The following is a 22364-nucleotide window of genomic DNA, read 5'->3' on the forward strand; positions in this document are numbered from 1 at the left end:
CTGTGAAGGCACGTGTTTCCAGAGAGCGCGTAAATGTGGAACAACAACACCCCACCATCAATGCTCCCATTTTCCAGCCTCTACTGGGTCCCACTCCCACAATTAACTAAACAAAATTGAAAACCAACTTTTATTATTATTATATTTTTGGTGAATAAAAATCAAAGCGACTTCCCATTAGGCAAATTGAGCAAATTGGGGGCACAAAATCTCCTGCTTTTGGATCCACCTAAAAAGTCAAAAATGCCAATCAAAATTCCGACCACAAAAGAGTCAAATTACTAAAAATCCAGATAAGTTTAGCCAAAAAAAAGAAAAAAAAGGAAAAGAAAATATTTATTCATAATTGTTATTTATATGATTAATAATATTTTTATACAACAATAATAATAATAATAAAGATAACTTTGAAATATTAAATAAACATTTTCTTTCCATCCATTTAATTAAAAATAAAAGAATCAATGTCTTTAATTATTTTTTTTTTTCCTTCTTCTTTAGCCGTGTATATATAAGGAATTTAAATCTTTTTTTTTCCTATTACTTACTTACTCCATTCGTCTAAACATAATTTATTATTATTTGAAAGTAACATAGTGAAAAAAACCTACCCCAGTGATCAATATGAATGGATCTTTCTGTTAATTATCTGGAAAATTTTAACATACCAAATGACACCCTGTACAAAAAAAAGTGATAAAATCTCCTATATAACCCCCTCTAAACCAAGGCAACATCTCCACCATCCAAAACAACCCAAAGAGCCAAGCCTTTTATTTCCATACCAATTTTAAAAACAAAACACACACACACAAATACACGTTTGAGAGCAGAATCACCATTGAGTTGTTCTGTCACCGTTTGATGGCAAGCCTCGTTGCTCGGGCAAAGCTCCTGAAAAACCTCCGCCACTTCACCACCACCACCACCAGACCTCTCAACTCTTCTACCCCTTCCTCTTCATCCTCTACCTCCGCCACCGCCGCCACGGCCTTCTCTGCCCTCAATTTAGCTGGTGCTGCTGACACCAAAATCGAACCCACCATCACCACCACCACCACCACCACCATCCCAAAATCCACTTCCATCTTGGATTTCGACGACTTGGACAAGCTGTTCTCATCGGTTTCTACGTCGAAACTGTTACGGGCCTCGGCTAACCTTTATATGGCCTCGGTGGAGCCCATAGTTGACTTGGGCATGTGGGTGATGAGGTCAAAGTTAATGGAGAAGCAATTGGTGAAGGATATGGTATTGGGGTTGATCAAGCGCACGTTTTTCGAGCACTTCTGCGCCGGAGAAAATACGGTGGAGGCCGGTAATTCAGCTTTGAGGCTCAGAGATGCAGGGCTTAGAGGGATGCTGGATTACGCTTTGGAATTTGCATGTGACAACGAGTCTTGTGATCGAAACATGGAAGGCTTCCTTACCACCATCGAATCCACCAAGTCTCTTCCACCTTCCATTGTGAGTTTGATTTCTCAATCTTATGAATTTTCCATACCACCAATTCATAACTTTAATTTTTATATATATATAAAAAAAAATTTAAAAATTAACTCAATTTCAATTCGTTTGCATTTGATCATTTTTTTTGGGAAAGAAAATAATAAAGTTGTCAAATCAAAAGTGTAACGTATACTTTAGAAGCTTACAAATTCACGGCGAACAAAACGAGCAGTATCATCGTAGACATAACGACAGAATCTTTTTATTTTTATTTTTTTTGGGGGGGTGAAATTTGAGCGGTATATGTTTACTTGGAAAAAAGAGAAAAGCCATGTGGCATCTTCCTTGGTGGGTCCGACTCACTGTGTCGGTCACACCACACACTTATGGATAGCCCCGATTTGGATCCGGGTTACCCGTTTTACAGCTGGGGCCAACTTTGATGGGAAAACCAAGTGGTACATTTAGTACTAACAACTTGAATGTTTGAAGGAAAGTTGAACGGTACACGTATACCATCAGTCCCTTGTTATTGGGCTCTATTAGCTGTCTACTTTTCAGCACAGCCGCCAAATTTGTGTGTTGCCATTTGCCAATTTCCCGATTATGACTTGTCCAAAATAGGCTTGATTCAATGTAGAATCGTTAAAAATTTACTTTTAGATTCTGAAATTTGATCTTATCGGTTGAATTTCATTTTCCATGTCAATGTAGAATATTTATAATTCTTTTTTTTTTTTTGTAAAAAAAGAAGGACTTATGTTAACTGATGCAGATAGAGTGGAATAACTATTGGCTTCAACACAATTGAAGACACAGTCACTCTCTTTCGAATTAGTAATTATTGTAGTCTGATTATTATTATTTTTTTTAACAAGGAATGGTTTTTAAGAGAATTTTGAATTTATCATAATGTTTTTTTTTTTTTTTTTTTCCCTTAAAGTCAATGGCTTTTTTCAACAGGTGAGCTTCGTGGTGGTGAAAATCAGTGCAATTTGCCCCTTGAGATTACTGGAGCGTGTTAGTGACTTGCTAAGATGGCAACACAAAAACCCTTCTTGCAGTCTTCCATGGAAGCTCAATACATTCCCTATTTTCTCTGATTCAAGTCCAACATATCACACTCTCACAGAGCCACAACCTTTGACTCCAGAAGAAGAACGTGATCTTCAATTGGCACATGAGAGACTACTCACACTGTGCCAAGAATGCTTAGAAGCCAATCTTCCTTTGTTGGTTGATGCAGAGCACACAGCCGTACAACCTGCCATTGATTACTTAACGTATTCTTCGGCCATTATGTACAACAAGGACAACAACCCAATTGTGTATGGAACATTGCAGGCTTATTTGAAAGATGCCGGGGACAGACTGTTTTTGGCAACGAAAGCTGCAGAAAAAATGGGGGTTCCATTGGGGGTCAAATTGGTGAGAGGAGCTTATATGTCTAGTGAAAGAGAGCTAGCTTCTTCACTGGGATACGAATCTCCCATTCACAACACAATTCAGGACACTCATTCTAGCTTCAATGACTGTGCTTCTTTCATGCTTGAAAGACTCGCTAATGGGTCTGATGCATTGGTTCTTGCAACCCATAATGTTCAATCAGGTAGTAAAAGATTTAGTTTTTTATCACTTGGGTTTTGTTGAACAGGTTCATTTGCTTTCTGGGTTTTTGGCTTTACTTGCTTAATTTTGATTGCAAAAGGGAAACTAGCAGCGGCAAAAGCACATGATTTGGGGATTGGGAGGGTGAACCAGAAGCTTGAATTTGCACAGCTTTATGGAATGGCAGATTCTCTTTCCTATGGTCTGGGCAATGCAGGGTTTCAAGTTAGCAAATATATGCCATTTGGACCTATAGATGTTGTTATGCCTTACCTCTTAAGGAGGGCCGAAGAGAATAGGGGCATGTTATCTTCTTCGACTCTGGACAGAGAACTCATGAGGTAGTTAATAATTTCACACATATTCTTAGCAGCAAAATTTCTGATATGATTTTAGTTTGATTTTATTGTTATGCTTTTTTGCAAACAGGAAGGAATTGAAGAGGAGACTGATTGCAGCGGTCCTCTAAGGGAAAACATTACATTATCCCCACCAATAATATTGTAAATATAGGGTAAGATTTGTATTTATTAGTAAATTTCTCTACTTAGGTAAGGAATTGGAAGTTCCAGTTCTTTTTCCGTGTTCATTATCATGTTTGGCTCTGTATCTTGGCAATAGATCTATCTTTTACTTTTTCGGCTTCATTGCAAACTTGGATCTAGTTTAATGCAGATAGATGAGAGCATAGGGTCAGTTCTATAGTTTTCGGACTATTATTGAAAAAACAGTATATATATATACAATATGTATGCGTGTGTTACCAAGTATTATATATATGAGATTAAGATTCGCACGTATATGAGGATTTCCCAGATCAGCAAATCGACAACATGAGCAGTTTTTGCACCTCTATGCATGGGCAGTAGGGTCTAAACACTTATAATAGATTTTTGTCTAAAAACTTATAATAGAATTTTGTCCTCCAAGATATGAGATCTGAAAAAAACGTGTCAGATATATTAAACTATGGTTTAGCAAATGAGGATAAGAACTGACGTTTGGTTGATGTGGATGGCAAATCCATCACCGGTTTTTTGTACTCCATCATCATATAAAGATATCAGGAAATTTCTGGAACAAGAAGTTAAACCAGAAAATTTGCTAAATTGTTGACCACTTCTCCCATCTGTCTCCAACAATGCAACAGATATCATATATTATATATTTTTTAGCTTCTGAGGTACAATATAATAATATTATATCCAAAATAAGCGAGCAGATGGGAAATCCTCCAATCCCCAAAAGAAATAAAAATGTTCTTCTTCACAAATATTTACAAAGAAAAATGAATCGTTGGGGACTCGATGGAAAGAAAACAAAAAGATAAGAGGGCATAATATGTTTAGCTTACATGATGAACTAAGCTGTATCCCAATTTAGCCACATAAGAGAGTATCCTCCTAAATCTTTTCTTTGAATTACACAGAAATTAGAACAAATTGAAGGAAAACATAAAAAGTAAGAGAGAGGGTAAGTTGTTCACGGACTAAGATAAAATTTTATATAATACAGACAAAACCTCAACATATGCTTATGCCAGAAGGTTTTATATGGAGGATATATATTGGAATGGCAAAGACTCATATTTGGAAGGCATTGCAATGGGTGTCAAAATCACACCCGGTGGACCACACCAAGGTATCCAAAACGCCTGACAAAGTGTATATGCTGACGAAAGGGCATACAGCATATCCATCCCACTTGGAAAACGATTTTCACTTGGTAACAAAATCAACTTCTTTCAATTGATAAATACAGTCAGTTTACACACAACCATGGCTAATTTTGTTGCATTGAATGTGACATGATATGTTATTCTAGTACGAACAAAACCCATAAGATAGGATAAATAATTAATAAATGGAAGATGAAAGTGAGAGCATACGATGTTCCCACTAAAAATTTGTGGTTCTGGTTAATGGAAAACTAATTGGCAAATATCATGATATGAAAACTAATTAGCAAATGTTTCCCACTCATGATATCATGATATGCCATGGCATGATTTGCATGCATATCAGTACACTTAACGGGTTCCTAGAGCATCTTGTAACAGGAACAACAGGCAAATTTGCAATCTACCTTGTATAAGGAAAATGGAAAGAAGCGTTGAGGATTTGAACAACTTGAAAAAAGTACAAAAGGAACAAAAAAGTTGTAAAGCTGGTCATAAATCCGGAATTTTTTCTTCATCTTTCAAATCAGTATAGTAATAAGGCAGACTTGAGAAAAGCGGGTGTAGGACTCCTAACAGGAGTTTTGTTTGACATAGAGTCCAAACAACACATAATTTCTGCAAAGTACAGATTCTTAGATCTCTTTGACAGGAGACATGTTGACAATTCTGGAGTTCTTATGGTAATTGACTATCATTTAATATTTCTGTTTGATATATCATAATAAATCAAAAATTTTTACTCTCAGATATCGGTAGAACCCAAGTGATTTTTTTTTTTTTTTTCCTTTTACCAGATAAATTACAACAGAAGCAGTAAATGTACGTACTCTTCAGCTTAGAGTTTGATATCCTAGTGGCCCTTGCAATCCTTCCTCTCCTGCTTCATTCTTTCTCATCAGAGATGGCATCCATGGAAACAGTTTCCCCAGCTCTTTGCTTATTGTAGTCGGTCTAAACTGCTTATAATTGATACCAAACTTTGCCCTTTCAATTGCTTCCATTACATCTTCTCTCTTAACAGTATCACCACCTAAATTTCCAAAAGTAAAACTACTTAGAAGAAGGCATATAGAAAATTATGCAAACACAAAGAGGAAATAGAAAATGGGGGTCTTGGCACTTTTGGGGGTGGGGGAGAGGAGGGAAAGCCCAAAGCTTACAGTGGATATATTAACACCAGGCAGAACTTACTAAAACCATGGTCACATATTTAAAGGTTAAGGCTATATCATCTGAGAAGGAACATATCTGGATGTATTTTCAGTCGCCAAAAAAATTTACTTTGACCTACCTCTACGAGCAGCAAGTAAAGCAGCCTCATTCACAATATTTGCAAGATCAGCACCTACAAAACCTGGAGTTAGAGAAGCAACTAGATCGCAGATAAGATACATGTCTTCGTCTAGTGGAACTCCTCTTAAATGTACAGCCAAGATCTTTCTCCTTCCTTCTTCATCTGGTTCTCCAACAAGTACTTTTCTTGAGAAGCGACCTGGCCGACAAAGGGCTGGATCCAATGCTTCTGGCCGATTAGTTGCTGCTATAACAACTACTTTCATGTCTGTCTCAAAGCCATCCATTTCTGTCAACAACTGCCAAAGCATAAAACAGTTTAAAAAATCAGTTTAGACTGTGAGAATCCTATAACAGATTACTTAGTGATAGTGGAGAGTTGTGACATAAAAAATCCAATGAACCAAATTTTGATGGCAGCATATATTAAAAGGATTCTAAATAACTGGATGTTGGAAATAGATTTGAATGTTTCTCAACAGCATAAAGGAGAAAGGAAAAAAGTCTATTCTGACTCTTGAGCAATACTAAAGTAATTAAGTAGAACTGGAAACACTTAGAAATGCTAGGTTAAATGAATATGCTGTATAAAATAGTACCAAAATATTCGTGGATTTTTATTATAATGAATGAGAAAAACTCAAAAAAAGCCAGAAGATTTGCCTGGTTTAGTGTTTGGTCACGTTCATCATTGAAACTTCTACCACGCTTTCCTCCAACAGCATCAAGTTCATCAATGAATATGATAGAAGGTGCATGTTTCCTTGCTACATTGAAAAGATCTCTAATCCGAGCAGCCCCTCTTCCAACAAACATCTCTACAAATTCACTGGCAGAAACAGTGAAAAATGGAACACCTGCTTCTCCAGCAACTGCACGGGCCAATAATGTTTTTCCTGTTCCAGGAGGGCCCACCAGTAACACACCTCTGGGTAACTTTGCTCCAAGTTTTTGGTAGTTAATAGCTCCTTGTAGGCATGAGACTATCTATAAACAAAAACAGAGTTACGACAATAAATGAAGAAGAGTTTTGGTGATACATTCAGTGAACTCAATTTGAAATCACAAATGCAAAACTAAAGTGTCGTTCCTTTGGAAATAAACCATATATCTGCATAAATGTGTAGGTCAACTACTTTCTACACAGATTTTATCCAGAAGATATAAAGATGAGCTAGCCAAAGAGCCAGCTCTTTGTACTTGATATTTCTATAAACACTTGATCTATCCAAGACCAGACCTTCAATAGCAATATATAGGTACAGATTTTCACTGCAATTCCTTTCCAAGTTCATATGCAAAGGTACATGAATTCTGCTCTTTGTCATAGTTTTATTTTGACCATAAACCATGATTAAGTGCTTAGAGGTGGTGTCTTCTATTTTTACAAAAATATATAATTTTTGTAAACAGACTGAATCATAACAAGAAAATGAAATAAACTAAGTAAACCATCGGCTTAACCATCATAGGAAAGACATGACATATTTATAAAAAAGCTGAAGCAAAATATTCCATATATTATATGCAGCTGCAAGAGAAGAGGTGCTTACCTCCATGAGCTCCACTTTAGCAGCATCAACACCTTCAACATCATCAAATCCAACTATCTCGTTGTCAGGTCGCCGCTTCCTTGCTGGACTATTAGCAGCAGAAAGCTGACGATAGAGAAGCCACATTAAAGGTATCAAAGGAATCCACAGAGTTAGCACAGTTATCAAGGTACTCCTAATTGACATCATAACAGATTGAGGGGCTGAGCTATATGTAGTTCCTTTCTCTCTCATCAAACTGAGAAGAAACTTTTCATCATGATCTATTTTCCTTGCAGAATACTGCCACACAGGGACAGAAGCTCTAGTCCTTGAAATTTTCTTTAACACATTCACATTTGGCGATTGGACAGACATTGAACCATCGCTTGCAACTTTATCGACCACATTTTCGGATGGAGCACTCATTGCTGATGATTCTTTATCAGACATTTGAACATTTCCAACACTCTGCAAGTTTGTATTGTAATATATCCGACGAGAACCCTCTTCGATCAAAACCTTGGTAACAGACCCATTTTGAAGGCTCATAATCAAATCTGAATACGGAACCATTTTTGGAGATGGCAATGCTGTTACTTTCAAAAACAGATAGCAAAGCCCCAATGCAACAGAAATTGCAGCAGAAAAAGTCACTCTTCTTATATTTTTCCTCACAAACGTCCCAACATCATCTAACATCGACCTAACCGATAACCTTCTCAGTTTTATAGTCAATAACCGCAACCTCGGTCTTAATCTTAATGATAATCTCCTCCTCACCTTATCACTGTTCTTCCTATTCACCGCATAGACAGGTCTATCTCCATTGTTACCACTCCTCAATGGCTTAATCTCATTATTAAAAGACAACCCACTTTGTGATTTACAACAGCTATAAAATCCCAATGGGGAAACTCCATCTTTTTCACTGACCAAGGACCTAAACTTGCCCTTCCGGAGCAACCCTTTTTGGGATTTGTAAAACTTATAATGCCCCCTAGAAGGAAAGGGAAATGAACTACAAAAGAAACCTCCATATCTCCCCAAAGTCATGGTCTTTCCACCATAAAATCCCAAATTGTCTCGGGCAATAAAGTACCCATGACTGCAACCAACAGAAAAACAAGCCATGTCTCCTCTACAAGCAGCGCTATCTATCAAATAAAATCTAACACTGCCCTGTGCCCATTAACTGCGATACTATACTACCATTTAACCATAAAAACTAGATAAGTGGATGAAACTCAACAGGCTTTCGAGTTGTACACTTACCTGGTTGAATCAGCTTGTGAAGGGATAAATTGAAAGTAGAACATCTGAACATGTGTTTCTTAGGTTGGGCCCGTTTAGAAGTTCGGACGAGGAAGATAAAGATATGGTTTTGGCATTCATTCATGGAAGATTTCAAGGCTTGTAAGGGATATCCATTTCATGAGGTTTTGACAACGGACTTTTTAGCTTCTTGGGTGGGTAAAATTCTCGGTATCTTGCTTCTGTGGCCCCCAAAACTTGGGAAGATATGCAAAATCAAGGAATATCTATTTTTCCTTAATTTTCTTTTTGCCCTCTATTATTATTATTATTTTTTTTTTTTTTTGGGTTGTGTGAATGTGCATACAGCGATTGAGCATTTTTTTTTAGTGAAAATTTTAATTCATTTTATTTTTTTTAAATAAAATTAATGACACTTCCACAGTACGTTTATACCTATAAATTGAACTTTCATTTTCACTAAAATTTATTTATTATAATTTTTTTACAATTTATTAAAAATTATTATTGATAATCATTATTATCTAGTTTAGTTTAGTGTGCATCAAATACATAACGTCTTTTTCTTTTTTCTAACATTATAAATAACTTATATATTTTTATATCCTACAACTCAAATTATGTTTTTATAAATATATATAGGATGATCAAACCATTGAAACTATAAATGTCATCAAATAATATTTAATTTGATAGTTAAAATTATGATCGTATAACAATTTGATCAATAAAATTAATTTAAACATTAAATTAAGTATATATTTTTTCAACAAATGTAAATCTTTTGTTCTTGTCAACTTTTAACACATAATAGAACTGAAAAAAATTGTAAAAAGAAAAAATTCATAATCAATAAAAAAGTGACTTATATATACAATTGCGTGTCAAAAAATATTCTAAAGTCTGCATTTGGTTCAATATTGAATTTTTTATAATTTTGTTTCTAAGTCATGATTTTTCTATTATTACAAAAAAGACTCAAGTAATACTCTTTCAGATATGCCGTTAAAAAAAAGAAAAAAGAAAAAAGAAAGATTCTTTCAAAAAAAATTGTTATCCTTTTTTTTTTTTTTTTACTCTCTAAAAAAGAAATAATAATAATAAATCCTTCTCACATAACAAATAAATAAATAAAAAAAATCATCCCATAGGTATGCAAGATGATGTTGTATTATTGAATTTAGAATTTAAAAGGCTGTATGCAATTTAGAGTTTAATAAATTTAAAATGAGATAGATTTTAAGGAATTTGATGGATGGTAATGGAATTTCATAGATTTCATAACAAATTTATAAAATGTTTAGATAGTGGTAAAATTAGTGGGAATTTAAAATTTTTTAGAAAAGTAAAATTTTTTTTTGTTTGGATAATTTTTAAGAGAAAAAATTTGTGAATCTCACTAAAAAATAAATTTTATAATGTAGAAAACTAAGAGGGAAAGTGAATCCTACTAAAAATTCTAAAATTTTTTAAAAAATTAATTTTACTTATTTTTTTAAATACAATTTTATTTTTTAATTTTAATATATAAATTTATTTAATAATTTAGAAGTTCTATTTTCTCCTATAATTAACCAAACATAATAAAAAAGAATAAAAAAACTCATTTTTAAAAAATTAAATCCCAATAAATTGATTATTTCTTCAATATTTTTTCTTTTACCAAACACTCAATTATAAAAATTTAACAAAATTTTTAAAATTAAAAAATAAATTTCATATTGATTATTTTATTCACAATTTTACTATTAAAATTCTTTCAAATCAATTAAAATATATTATTTTTTTTAAAAAAATTTAAAATTAATAACGATTTGAATATTATTAAATTTCAAAAAAAATTTACACCTAAATTTTAATAAATTTTTATAAAATTTATTAAAATTTTAATTAAATATAATTAAATTTATATAAATTTTTTAAAAATCTAAATTGAACATTTTAAATTGCGGAAAAAATATTTGCTCATTAATTTATTTTGTTTTATTTTATTTATTAAGCCGAATACAATGTTCGCTTCGCAGCAAATCCGATTTATTGCAAAAAGAGGGAACCACCTCACCATTTCATCGGACTGGCAATCCAACTACAGCATTGCGAACACGCGTAAAGCTTCGTTTGGGTTTGAAGAAACAAAAAACTGCCATTCTTTCCTTTCGATTTTCTCTAAATTTTTAATTGATAATTATAACTTTCTTAAATCATATAATACATACAAGAAGAAGATAAACCCGTCTCAAATTCTCAAAACCCAGGTTGGTCTTCTCTCTTTTTCATCCCATACCTTATTTCTCATCATGTAGATTGTGTATTTCTTACGCAAAGTTGAGAAATTTCTGGCTTTTTTTTAAAAAAAATATTTAAAGAGATGGAGTTGTTAATTTTCTGCTCATATCGTCTGATTATGGTGTATGCCTATGTGAATTTGTAAAAATAATTTTTTGGGGTGATCTTATTTTAGCTGATGTTCTTGTTATTAGAGTTGTGTTTGGTTTTAAAGAAAAAAAGAAAATTCTTCTTTTACATGTCCATGATTGGTTTGGAGCAAATTTAGCATTAGTGATGCTTTATTGGGTAGTTTTCTTCTTCTTGTCTCGTAGTAGCATTTCTTAAACATTTTCTTTATGGATTATGCTTTGAATTCCTTGGAATATACTTATCATCTTGTTGTCCATAGTGGTTGTTTGGATATTTGGATCGTAATACTGCTAGGCGGCTGTTTTACCATGGCCGACTCAGACACTCTGTCACAGGATTTAGGCATCGGAGTTAGCATGTTATAGGGCCATGGAGTTGTGGTGTCGAAATTCATTGGCTAGTAGAAGTCATCCCCTATGTGCTTGGACTCTGTTAATTTACAGCATTTGAGAAAATTCTTGTAGTTTATGATGTTCTATTTTAGTTGTCATTTTTAAGCATCGCAATATTGTTGGGCCTTCGATTTAGCTACTATAAGTTTCCATTTATGTGCTTGGATGGCCTTGTAAAGTCAGTTTCTTTGATTGGTGAGTTTATTGGTCACTTGTAATTTTGATTATTTTTTACCATAAATATTGTCTGTTTCAGGTTCTTCTTTGTATGTGATCAAAATTTGATTAATCTCTCACCATGTTAAAGATAACAAAGCTATTGCTGATGAATCTGCCTTCTGGCATGCAAGAGAAATTTTGAGGTAGTGAGATGGAAAAGAAACCAATAGATGATTATGAGCCTGGTCCAGTTCCTTCGCCAAGGCCATTGGATAGATTTGGGTTTGTAAAGCAGGAACCAAATAACCCAGCTGAAGGTTTAGCAAAGAGCAGGTCCGCCCAGGAGTTTGAAAGGTATGTTTTTCCTTCAATTGAATTTTATTGAAGTCTTTCAGCTTGAATGAATGTGAGATTTTTACTTGTGAAATATTTCCCCCGTGGCAGTACACGTCAACTCATGATTAGTTTGGGCGTTTTTCAGGGATGAAAGAAGGGTTAGAAAATGGAGGAAGATGATTGGGGTAGGAGGCAGTGATTGGAAGCATTATGTCAGAAGAAAACCTCATGTTGTAAAAAGGCGCATAAGGAAAGGAATTCCTGATTGTTTAAGGGGTCTTGTATGGCAGTTGATCTCTGGAAGTCGGGACCTTTTGCTGATGAACCCTGGAGTATATGAGGTACTCATTTTCTTATTTGTTTTGTTATAAACATGATATATTACCTCTCATTTTGTGAGTCTTTGATATCTGGTTAATCATGGTTATTATTTGATAATTCTATGTGATTATAGAATCTATAGTCACACAATGATGAGTAAAATTAATAAAATCTTATTAATCGAAATTATAAGTTAAATTGATAAAATCTTTTTAAATCTAGACATGCTATTGCTTCTTGACAGTAGCAGCTTTATTTACTCTAATTAGGCTGGTTTTAAATTTTGAGATCAACATATAATGTTGAAGTCCTATGGAAGATCATATGGACTGAATTGTTCTGCGGGGATGGGTAGGGATGCTGGATTAAAGGAACTGTAGTACTCTTCCTTGATTCAAGATGATTCTTTGTTTGTGCTTTGGTATTCAGTTGATACGTAAACCACTTATATTTTAGCCAAATACACAGTCATAATAAGGTGGTAATGAAGCTTTATGTTCATTGCAGCAATTAGTGATATATGAGACATCAGCTTCAGAGCTGGATATAATTCGAGATATTTCCCGTACCTTCCCTTCGCATGTTTTCTTCCAACAGAGACATGGTCCTGGGCAAAGGTCCCTCTATAATGTTTTGAAGGCATACTCTGTCTATGACAGAGATGTTGGATATGTTCAGGTTTGTCACTTTTAACATCTTCTCGTTCTAAAATTTTGTTAAGTCAAATTGTAAACAAATTCAACTTATTCAAATTCAGGGAATGGGTTTTCTGGCTGGTCTTTTGCTTCTTTATATGAGCGAAGAGGATGCTTTTTGGTTATTGGTTGCACTACTTAAAGGAGCTGTCCATGCACCAATGGAAGGATTATATCTGGTAGCCCATTTGTATATAAAAGATTTTGATCTCATTTTTTCTTGGTTTGAAATGTTATAACTACAGTCACTTTGACCTACCATTAAGTTATTTGTCTCTTATATGTATTTATCTGTGTATGCATATACATGCAATGGAATTTCATAGTCAAGCTCAAAATGTGAGCTTGGCTCTTCTAGACACTATTTTAATTTTTTGGGTACACTAAGTTTTTTAACTATATAAATGTGTAATTTTATGTCTTTTATTCCTACAAATATTTTGGTTTTCCTAGTTTCTTCATCCTATCCTTTTAAAGCTTCATATATTGTTTCAGTGTGAAGAAAATGATTCCAGTATTCTTAGAGGTGTTGGTTTGTACTTCTTGAGTAGGTGGGGTTGCCTCTGGTTCAACAATACCTGTTTCAGTTTGACCACTTGGTGAAGGAGTTCTTGCCTAAGGTGGGGGAGCATTTTGCTCGAGAAATGATAAATCCTAGCATGTATGCAAGTCAGTGGTTCATAACTGTTTTCACATACTCTTTCCCATTCCATTTGGCTCTTAGAATTTGGGATGTCTTTCTCTATGAGGTTTGTATATTGTACCATGACGTCTCATTTGTTTGAAGTGCATAATACTGGCTTAGAGATTAGCGCAGAATTGACTTTTTGATTTATACATTTTTACCAGGGTGTTAGAATCGTATTTAAAGTTGGTTTGGCCCTATTAAAGTTTTGCCATGATGACTTGGTAAGTTTTCAGTACTCCCTTGTCTGCTGCAGACCCAAATAAGTGGTACCTTCCGCTTTATAAATGATTACCTATATTGTTTAACAGTTAAAGTTACCCTTTGAGAAACTCATTCATGCTTTGCGTAACTTCCCCGAGGATGCAATGGATCCAGATACATTGCTACCAATGGCTTACTCAATCAAGGTTATCTCTCTCCCTCTCACTTGCGTATGCTCTCCTAAATATGTTAAACCTTGGATGCTTTTCCTTGCAAGGGTAGTAATCATAAAAAGTAGACTAGGTTTGTTTATCTTCTTTTAGTTAAGGTTATTGACCTTCTCAAATAGACTGTGCCATGCACTTGCTCATATTGGGTTTCTCTGGTCACCGAAATGCTAATGCAATTATGCTGTTATCCATTTGTTATGTTTTGGTTAACTATTAGGTATCCAAGCGTTTGGAGGAGTTGAAGCTGGAGTATGAAAAGAAGAATGGAAATCGTTCTTCTGAATTTTCTGGGAAGTCTTCAAAACAGTTGCAGTGACGATTTTCCAATCCAAATGATGAAGTCCTCTGATCAATGCATACACCAATTTTTTCATTCTTTTGTCATGGGGATTGTTGTTATTTTTACAGAATGTTTCTAAAATTATAGCAATGTCATCCACCGGTAAATTGTTTATTTGCTCAAGTTAGTACCAATAACTCCCCATTTGTGCCAAAAGTTGATGCGTTGGATTTGCAATACAAAAGTTTTTGAAAACATTTCGGAAACACTTATGTCTCCCATCATAAGGTCTGCACAAACAAAGCCAAAAAAAGAAAAGAAAAAAAGGTCTGCACAAAAATACTACATCCTCAAATATTACAGCAAGAAGATGATTAAATTTGCTTTTGGAACTGAACAGATTAACACCATAAAGATGTAATTTTTTGGGGTTAGAAACTGTATAATCTCATGTATTTTTCGTGCCTTACCTGCTAAGGATATTCAAAAAATCATATTTGTTATTAAAGTGGAATGATAAAAAAAAAAGAAAAAAAAAAAAAGAAAAAGCTTTTCAGCTTGAGTTTCTCATTTGCTACCTAACTTGTCATCATCAATCTGAAGTCTTCACACCAAATTCGTGGTTACTCAGAAGCATTTTCTTGTTGACTAATTGGAGTTGGACTGACTAATTGGAGTTGGACTGCGAACTTGCTTTGCTTTCATTTGCCAAAATACAGACGAACGGAAAAAAAAACAGAAGGGTAACACAGAATTCCACGCCGTTTCTCTGTTGACTGTTTGCCTTCTTCACTTTGACAGAAGCTGATTTGGGTTGATTAAAAAAAAACGAAAAAAAGAAAGCTGATTTGGGTTGATTAAAAAAAAGAAAAAAAGAAAAACAAAGCATTTTCAAAAAGAAAAATCTCTAATTTCAGAAAACATGACAGAAGCTGATTTGGGTTGATTAAAAAACTAAAAAAATTAAATCTTGCAAAGCAGATGATGATGATGATGATGAAGATTATTGTACTTTAGAGTAGGATGTGATTTTGCATTCTTATCCAACAAAATTTGTTAATGTGTGTTTGTTTAATGGTGTATTATCAGTGAGTCAACATCATAATCATCATCACGTGATTTGAGGAATCAATATCATTGGACAAAAATTGTAAAAATGCTTAAAAACGCATACATGTCTATTTTTGCCGCATTACTTTCCTTCCTATCCTAGCACCTTCTATATGTTGTTTACATTCAACTAATGGGTCCTCCTTTTCCAGTAAATCTTTTTCTTTTATTTTCTTTCTTTATGCGTTTTACTCAAAAAAGAATGATTATAATTCATAATTTTTTTTTTTATAACTTGATGAAAGAAACAAAAATGGAAAAACAAATCAAAAAAGAAGCAGACAATAGAATCTGGTTCCTTTGATTGCACAATCCCATTTGGAAAAGCATAAGTTTAGATAACAAAATTTTGTGTCACTTTGTGATTTTATAATTGTGGTTCTAACCCATATGAGAGGTTAAAGTCAATAGGGGAAATTCTCCTTTTTTAGGTTAAGTGGACCCAACCAGCCTATGCTTTGTTGTGTGGTGGAGAGGTTGTGTACTAGTCTTCATTCCAATTTACTTGGCCAATTATTTAATGCTTTCCTAAATTAAAATGTTTAATTTAATTTGGTAGGTAATGTTGTCTCTAAGCCTGCTTAATTAGACCTGTTGAGTAATCCCTACCTCTCCTACTAAACGGCTTCTTAATTATTAAAAATTGTTCCCTGCTTTTACCAATCAAATTCTATCATTTTTTTATCATTTTAAGCCTCCCAAATTTAAGGGGATTTAAAATAATAATAATAATAATAATAAATGAATTACTTAGAATCTGTGGGACCCAATACAAAGACTTTGTAGTAGATCGAAGGGATGGCGGAGAATCAAGCACTTTTTTAAGGCAATCACAATTCACACCAATTTGAGTAGTAAAATCAAAATCAAAAGTTTGGCATTATAAACGTATATGTAAAAGACGTGGGCCCCAAGAAAACCATGCAAGGCAAAGCGTGGGAAGCCAGAACACATAATGAAATGACAAAACAGGACAGCTCATTCTGTACCTATCGGATTGTGTACCTGATATTGTGGGCCTCACTCTGGATTAAATCTCCACCGCACGATCTTATCATCAAACCACGTCAAACTTGACCACACACAAAAAGAGAAAAAAAAAAAAAAAAAAAAGATTCTCGACAACTCTAGCCTAGCCCGTGATTGCGAAACGCAACATGTTGCTCCGATCCAATGCACCGACACCATTGGGTTTTGCTATTTGTTGTATTTAATTTTATTATTTTTTTGTATTAATTTTTTAAAAAATAAAGTTTTTAATAGTTAATTATTTAAATTATCATCCAAAATTTCATTGCTAATCATTCGTTAACTTTGAGAGAAGTATTAGTAGCATATTTCCTTCCATTTGCTATCTAATTGATGTCCATACGTGGCAGAATATTATTGGATTCCCAAGTATTCCAAATTTCCTCGATTTAGTTTGACTAATTTTAATTTAAAATTCTGAAGCCACGTGTTCGGCCAGAAGACTCACAGGTTTTAAGTTTGTTCACGGAACGGTCAGAGAATCAGAAGAGTGGCTGAGGGAGGAGGGGGGCAATAAGGTCATTGTAAAAATTTAGTGGTGGTGGTGGCTTGGAGTGTCATTTGCGTTATACTTTTTTTGGGAGACAAGGAACATGAGGGCAGGGTCGTAATTAAATTGAAAACGAGTGGGCGATCTTTGAGGACGTAAATCCAATTTTTATTTTTTATTTTTAGCCTCCCTCGCAAACCTTTATTGCTATATAAAAGGCCATCCAAGCAAGCAGGTCTAACCTCGCGAAGTATTTTGGTGTGCCCTTACGTTTTTATTGTTATTATTTTGTTTTCTGCCTCAAGAGACGTTAGGGTTTGTTTTTCTCTGCACGGCCGCCTTGGAAATCAGAATCTCTGAGTTTCTCTCTTCGCCACCCAAAAAAATTTTAAAAAAATTTGTTTAAATTTGTTTTTTTTTTCTTAAATAGTTGTTTTTAGGTTTTAAATATAGAGGTTTGATTCAAGTTTCTGCAAAAGGGTTTTTCCGGGGGAGCGCGCCGCGCTGATATACATTTTTGTGAATTTGTGAGTATAATCTTGTTTTTTGTTTTTATTTTTCTTGGTTTCATTGTATCATATCTATGGTTTTTATGTTTTTATATATATATATATATATATATTTTTTTTTTTCGCTTTTGAAAATGTGGGTTTTGGTTTTCATAATTTTGCTGGAAAATATATGTTTTTTCTTGGAATTTTATTAGTGATATTGTTATATATCGGCGACTTGTTCAATTTATATCTCCTTTAAATCGCTAAAATTAGGGCTTTTGCAAAATCAATTATTTTTTTCTCAATCTGAGGTTGGTTGTGTGTATGCTTCTTGTAATCTGTTTGTCTTCTTTTTTGGTTGGTTCTCTGGATTGGGAACAACAAAATCAATTATCATTTTAAATCTTGGGCCGCTGTTTGTTTTCTTTATCAGTTTGATAATTTTGTTTTTGTTTTGCCATACAGATCTTGGTTGAATGATAACTTTCTATTTTCTTAGAGGCCCCGTATGTTTATGTTTATGTTTTTCCATATGTTTTTCGCTTTATTTGTATATAAGATTTTGAACTCTATTTGCCTTGTTGTATGGTTTTATCGTATTATACTTTCCCAAACCAACAAAGCATTAAAATGGTCATGGCAATAATTGTTCTTCATGCGTTTATTTTTATGCTACACCAAAGGTGTTTCATTTTTATTTCCTTTTGGTTTCTTTAATTATTTTAGTTTTGATGTAAGATTGTAATCTCTAGTTTTTTGATTGTTTTTGCAGGTGAGACTGAATGAACTAATGGAGTCTAAAGGTGGTAATAAGAAGTCTAGTAGTAGTAGTAGTAAATCCTTATTCTACGAAGCTCCCCTCGGTTACAGCATTGAAGACATTCGACCACACGGTGGAATCAAGAAGTTCCGATCAGCTGCATACTCCAACGTAAGTTATTTGCATGTTTTTTGTATCTCGAATCTTGCTTTCGCTTTATGTGTTAAAATGGTTCATTTTCTAATCCTTTGTTCTGTTTTCGCAGTGCGTCCGAAAGCCATCCTGAGTTCTGCTAAGTTTCAACGTAACCCCTCGAGATCTTTAATACTGCATTTGCTCTCTAAGTCTGTTTTTCTTTTACTTCCCTCGTTCTCTCGTTCTCTGGCTTGCTGTCTACTGCTGCGTTTTGTTCTTTTCCCTCCCTCGTCCTTTACTGTTGCGGCATATTCTTTAAGACTTTCGTTTAATTCAATATGGCACTGCCAACCTCTGCAATTGGATTTGAAGGCTTCGAAAAGAGGCTTGAGGTAACCTTCTTCGAGCCAGGAATCTTTGCTGACCCTGGAGGCATGGGTCTTCGATCTCTGTCCAAAGCTCAATTGGATGAGATTCTAAAACCTGCTGAGTGTACCATTGTTTCTTCACTGTCAAATGAATACGTTGATTCTTATGTCCTTTCAGAATCTAGCCTCTTTGTGTACCCATATAAGGTTATCATTAAAACTTGTGGGACTACGAAGTTGCTTCTCTCAATCCCTGCCATCCTTAAGTTGGCTAATACTCTTTCTCTTGCTGTGAAATCGGTGAGATATACTCGTGGAAGCTTTATATTTTCTGGTGCACAGTCTTATCCCCATCGCAGCTTCTCTGAGGAAGTAGCTGTGCTTGATAGCCATTTTGGCAAGCTTGGTCTAGCAAGCAAAGCGTATCTGATGGGAAGCCCTGACAAAGCACAGAAATGGCATGTATACTCTGCTTCTGCTGAATGGGCAAACTTAGTTTGGGGAGCACAACAGTCTGGTCCAGTCTACACTCTAGAGATGTGCATGACCGGTTTGGATAGCAAAAGGGCATCTGTCTTTTACAAATCGAATTCAATTTCTGCTGCTGTGATGACTGAGGATTCTGGTATCAGGAAAATTCTTCCACAATCTGACATATGTGATTTCGATTTTGAGCCTTGTGGTTACTCCATGAATTCTATCGAAGGGGATGCCATCTCTACTATCCATGTGACACCGGAAGATGGTTTTAGCTATGCAAGCTTTGAAACGGCAGGTTATAATTTTGAGGATGTTAATTTGAGCAAGGTGATTGAGAGGGTTTTGACTTGCTTCCAGCCCTCTGAGTTCTCTGTGGCTTTGCATTCTACTCTGGTTGGCGAAGAAATTGGATCCAAGTTCCCTCTGGACTTGAAGGGGTACTCTTGCGGAGAAAAGAGCTATGAAGTGCTTGGAATGGGTGGTACCCTCATCTACTACAGCTTTATCAAAGGTGGAGATGCTGCATCTCCCAGGTCGATTCTGAAATGCTGCTGGAGTGAGGACGAGAAGGACGAGGAAGTTGAAGAGAAATAAGTGTTTCTTATATCTTAATAATACTATTAAATAAAATACATTGTTGTTATTGTTGTTGTTGTCCTGTGGGGTTATGTTTTTCAGTTTTATCTGGTTAGAATAAAGGAGTAGAAATGCTTAATGCTACTCCATCAGTCTCCATTAGTCTGTTTTTAGTAATAGAAGGGTTCTATCGCAGATTTAGACGCCATCCATTATTGCTTTTGATTGGCAAATGTTGAACCACTTATATGGAATTGTCGTTTTTGTTTTGTTATTTTTATGGTGTGTGATGTGATGTTAGCAGGGTTTTATGGCAGACAGCAGTTCTGAAGAATTATCATTTGTATTTGATTATTTTATGATATTTGATGTGATGCTAGCTGGTATTGGATATATAATATTTATTTTAATCTTTCTAATATTATTAATTTTATAATGATGGAAAGAGAAGTCTTTCTGGAAGTTGGCTTATTAAAGTTTCACCTCAAATTTTTGGAGCACTTAGAGAAACTCACAAAATGGATGAGAGGTGTCCATCAACGGGAAAGTTGAATAAATGACTCAATTATTTAGGTTCTTAAAGAAATATAACCCCTTCTTTGGAAGAAGAGGTATTTAAGTCTTAGTGTACCCTTATTTATAGACTATATTTAAAACACGTTTATTCCATAATTTTTCGACTTTTCCACGCTTCTTCTTCATCTTCATCTTCTATTTTCTAATTTTTTGGCTGAATCTGTCATTTATTATTGACTTTGAAAGGTTTTCACTAGCATCAACCTTGTCATTGTTGATTTTGTAACGTTTTCATTGGCACAATATATTTTCATCTTGACTTTTAAATGTTCAAAATACATCAAAAATAGACCCGTGCTGTTTCACGTTTTGTTGAAATAAATATTTTATTAGTTGTGTTTGTACTTCTAATTATTCTTGGGTGGGTTTTGCTAATATTATTGTTGGAATAACAATGTCATTTGTGAAGTTTGACTTTTAATAGTGTTTGGAATCTAGATTTTAATTTTAGGGTTATAAAAGAGTAATAGTTTCATTAAGATGACTTGAAGGTTTTATAAATTACTATTAGAAAATATAATAATAATAATAATAATTTTTATTTTTATAAGGTTTGGACATTGAAAATGAAGTTTTCTTGTTTCAAAAATCCGGTTGAGTAATTCTCTATGGTAATACTCTCCCCTAGTAGAGTAATTCTACATTAGAGTATTACATTACTCTGATATAATATTAATCTACTATGGTAGTATACGTAATTCTAAATACAGTCGAGTATTACACTATAGTAGTATACTGTAGTAGTGTAAATTAACAACTTTATTGCAGCAATACTTTACTGTGGTGATACTGTAAATTAATTAACTTTTCTAATTTTTGAAGTTTTAATTTTTTTTGTTATTTACGTAAATATTTTTTTTTTCAAATAATTTGTGTTGAATTTATATATTATATATATTACAGGTATGATTGAAGTCTTTATTATCTTTTGGTGTGGTGAAGAATGGATTACTTAAGAAAACAAGTTTGCTTATAATGGGTTTAGAATAAGTGCTTTATTTGTTTCTTCTTCAATTAGAATAAAGTTGAGATTCTAGTATAGTTTTCATGTACCAACCCTTCAAAATAGAGATAACAATGATGATGATGTCAATTTTTTTTTTTAATTTCAGAGGATATAGAAGCCTCTTCCAGAACGTCATAGTGTATTTTTGTAAAAGAGAAGAGAAGACTTGTATCTCATGGTTTGGAGATTAAGATAAGATTTGGAATAATAAAAGGTTTGAGTAGATGCAACAAACTTCCAAAACATAGCTTAACTTTTAATTTTAAGAAGACCGAAGTCGGCAACAAGAGGAAGAAGAATAAGTGTGGAAATTTTGGAATAGAAGTGTTTTAATATATTTCTATAAAGAAGGGAATATTGGTATATTCACATTGATAAAAAGAGTTATATATTTCATTAGAGCCTTTATTTTTACTTCTTGAAATTCTTGGAAGAGGGTGGTGTATTTCAAATGTCTCTTCACATTTGCTGCTTTTAGGTGGCATAATTGCAACGCAATGAGCATTTAGACGGGACCAATAAGGCAGCAGAGCTGTCAAACTTGATCAGCAAGTGAAAAAATATATATATAAAAAACAGGCTGGAAAATGCTGGCAAGTGCCAGAAGAAAGATATAAAGCTACTTTTCCAAGAAATGGGTCCAAATACTGTTACTATGATAACCCAACTTGTCATGAATTTTAAATTGTTTCCACGGCATCCAACGAATGCTTAATGTCGAGGAAGTCAAATGGGTTACAATTTATATAGTTGATTTCAGATTCATAACAAAGTATACAAGC

General features: G+C 34.0%; 4 protein-coding genes across 6 annotated transcripts; 3 read left to right on the forward strand and 1 right to left on the reverse strand.

Annotated features, from left to right (window-relative positions):
* The first annotated feature begins 708 nt into the window (after positions 1-708).
* LOC107416498 (proline dehydrogenase 2, mitochondrial) lies at positions 709-3704 on the forward strand. The gene is made up of 4 exons (XM_016024986.4): positions 709-1467; positions 2413-3058; positions 3158-3398; positions 3487-3704. Exons 1-4 carry the CDS (start codon positions 865-867, stop codon positions 3524-3526), a joined length of 1530 nt encoding a protein of 509 aa, XP_015880472.2. The 5' UTR covers positions 709-864; the 3' UTR covers positions 3527-3704.
* Positions 3705-5224: 1520 nt separating this feature from the next.
* LOC107416497 (probable inactive ATP-dependent zinc metalloprotease FTSHI 3, chloroplastic) lies at positions 5225-9073 on the reverse strand. Its single transcript, XM_016024985.4, has 4 exons — positions 7585-9073; positions 6695-7018; positions 6030-6330; positions 5225-5768 (listed from the first exon to the last, which is right to left on the reverse strand). Exons 1-4 carry the CDS (start codon positions 8695-8697, stop codon positions 5569-5571), a joined length of 1938 nt encoding a protein of 645 aa, XP_015880471.1. The 5' UTR covers positions 8698-9073; the 3' UTR covers positions 5225-5568.
* A 1780-nt stretch (positions 9074-10853) lies between these two features.
* Positions 10854-14824, forward strand: LOC107416484 (uncharacterized). 3 transcript variants are annotated; one of them, XM_016024967.4, is made up of 9 exons: positions 10856-11093; positions 11905-12161; positions 12289-12484; positions 12972-13142; positions 13222-13338; positions 13711-13908; positions 14009-14068; positions 14156-14254; positions 14496-14824. In XM_016024967.4, exons 2-9 carry the CDS (start codon positions 12019-12021, stop codon positions 14592-14594), a joined length of 1083 nt encoding a protein of 360 aa, XP_015880453.2. In that variant the 5' UTR covers positions 10856-11093; positions 11905-12018; the 3' UTR covers positions 14595-14824. The 3 variants fall into 3 exon arrangements, with proteins under 3 accessions (XP_048328659.1, XP_015880453.2, XP_015880454.2); XM_016024968.4 differs by having other exon boundaries at positions 11956-12161; XM_048472702.2 differs by lacking the exon at positions 13222-13338 and having other exon boundaries at positions 10854-11093.
* A 2598-nt stretch (positions 14825-17422) lies between these two features.
* On the forward strand, positions 17423-20274 carry LOC107416501 (S-adenosylmethionine decarboxylase proenzyme). The gene is made up of 3 exons (XM_016024990.4): positions 17423-17714; positions 18454-18612; positions 18707-20274. The coding sequence occupies exon 3, from the start codon at positions 18915-18917 to the stop codon at positions 20016-20018; it is 1104 nt and encodes a 367-aa protein (XP_015880476.3). The 5' UTR covers positions 17423-17714; positions 18454-18612; positions 18707-18914; the 3' UTR covers positions 20019-20274.
* The last annotated feature ends 2090 nt before the right edge of the window (positions 20275-22364 follow it).

This window comes from Ziziphus jujuba, chromosome 4 (genome assembly GCF_031755915.1).
Source record: "Ziziphus jujuba cultivar Dongzao chromosome 4, ASM3175591v1".
Taxonomy (NCBI): domain Eukaryota; kingdom Viridiplantae; phylum Streptophyta; class Magnoliopsida; order Rosales; family Rhamnaceae; genus Ziziphus; species Ziziphus jujuba.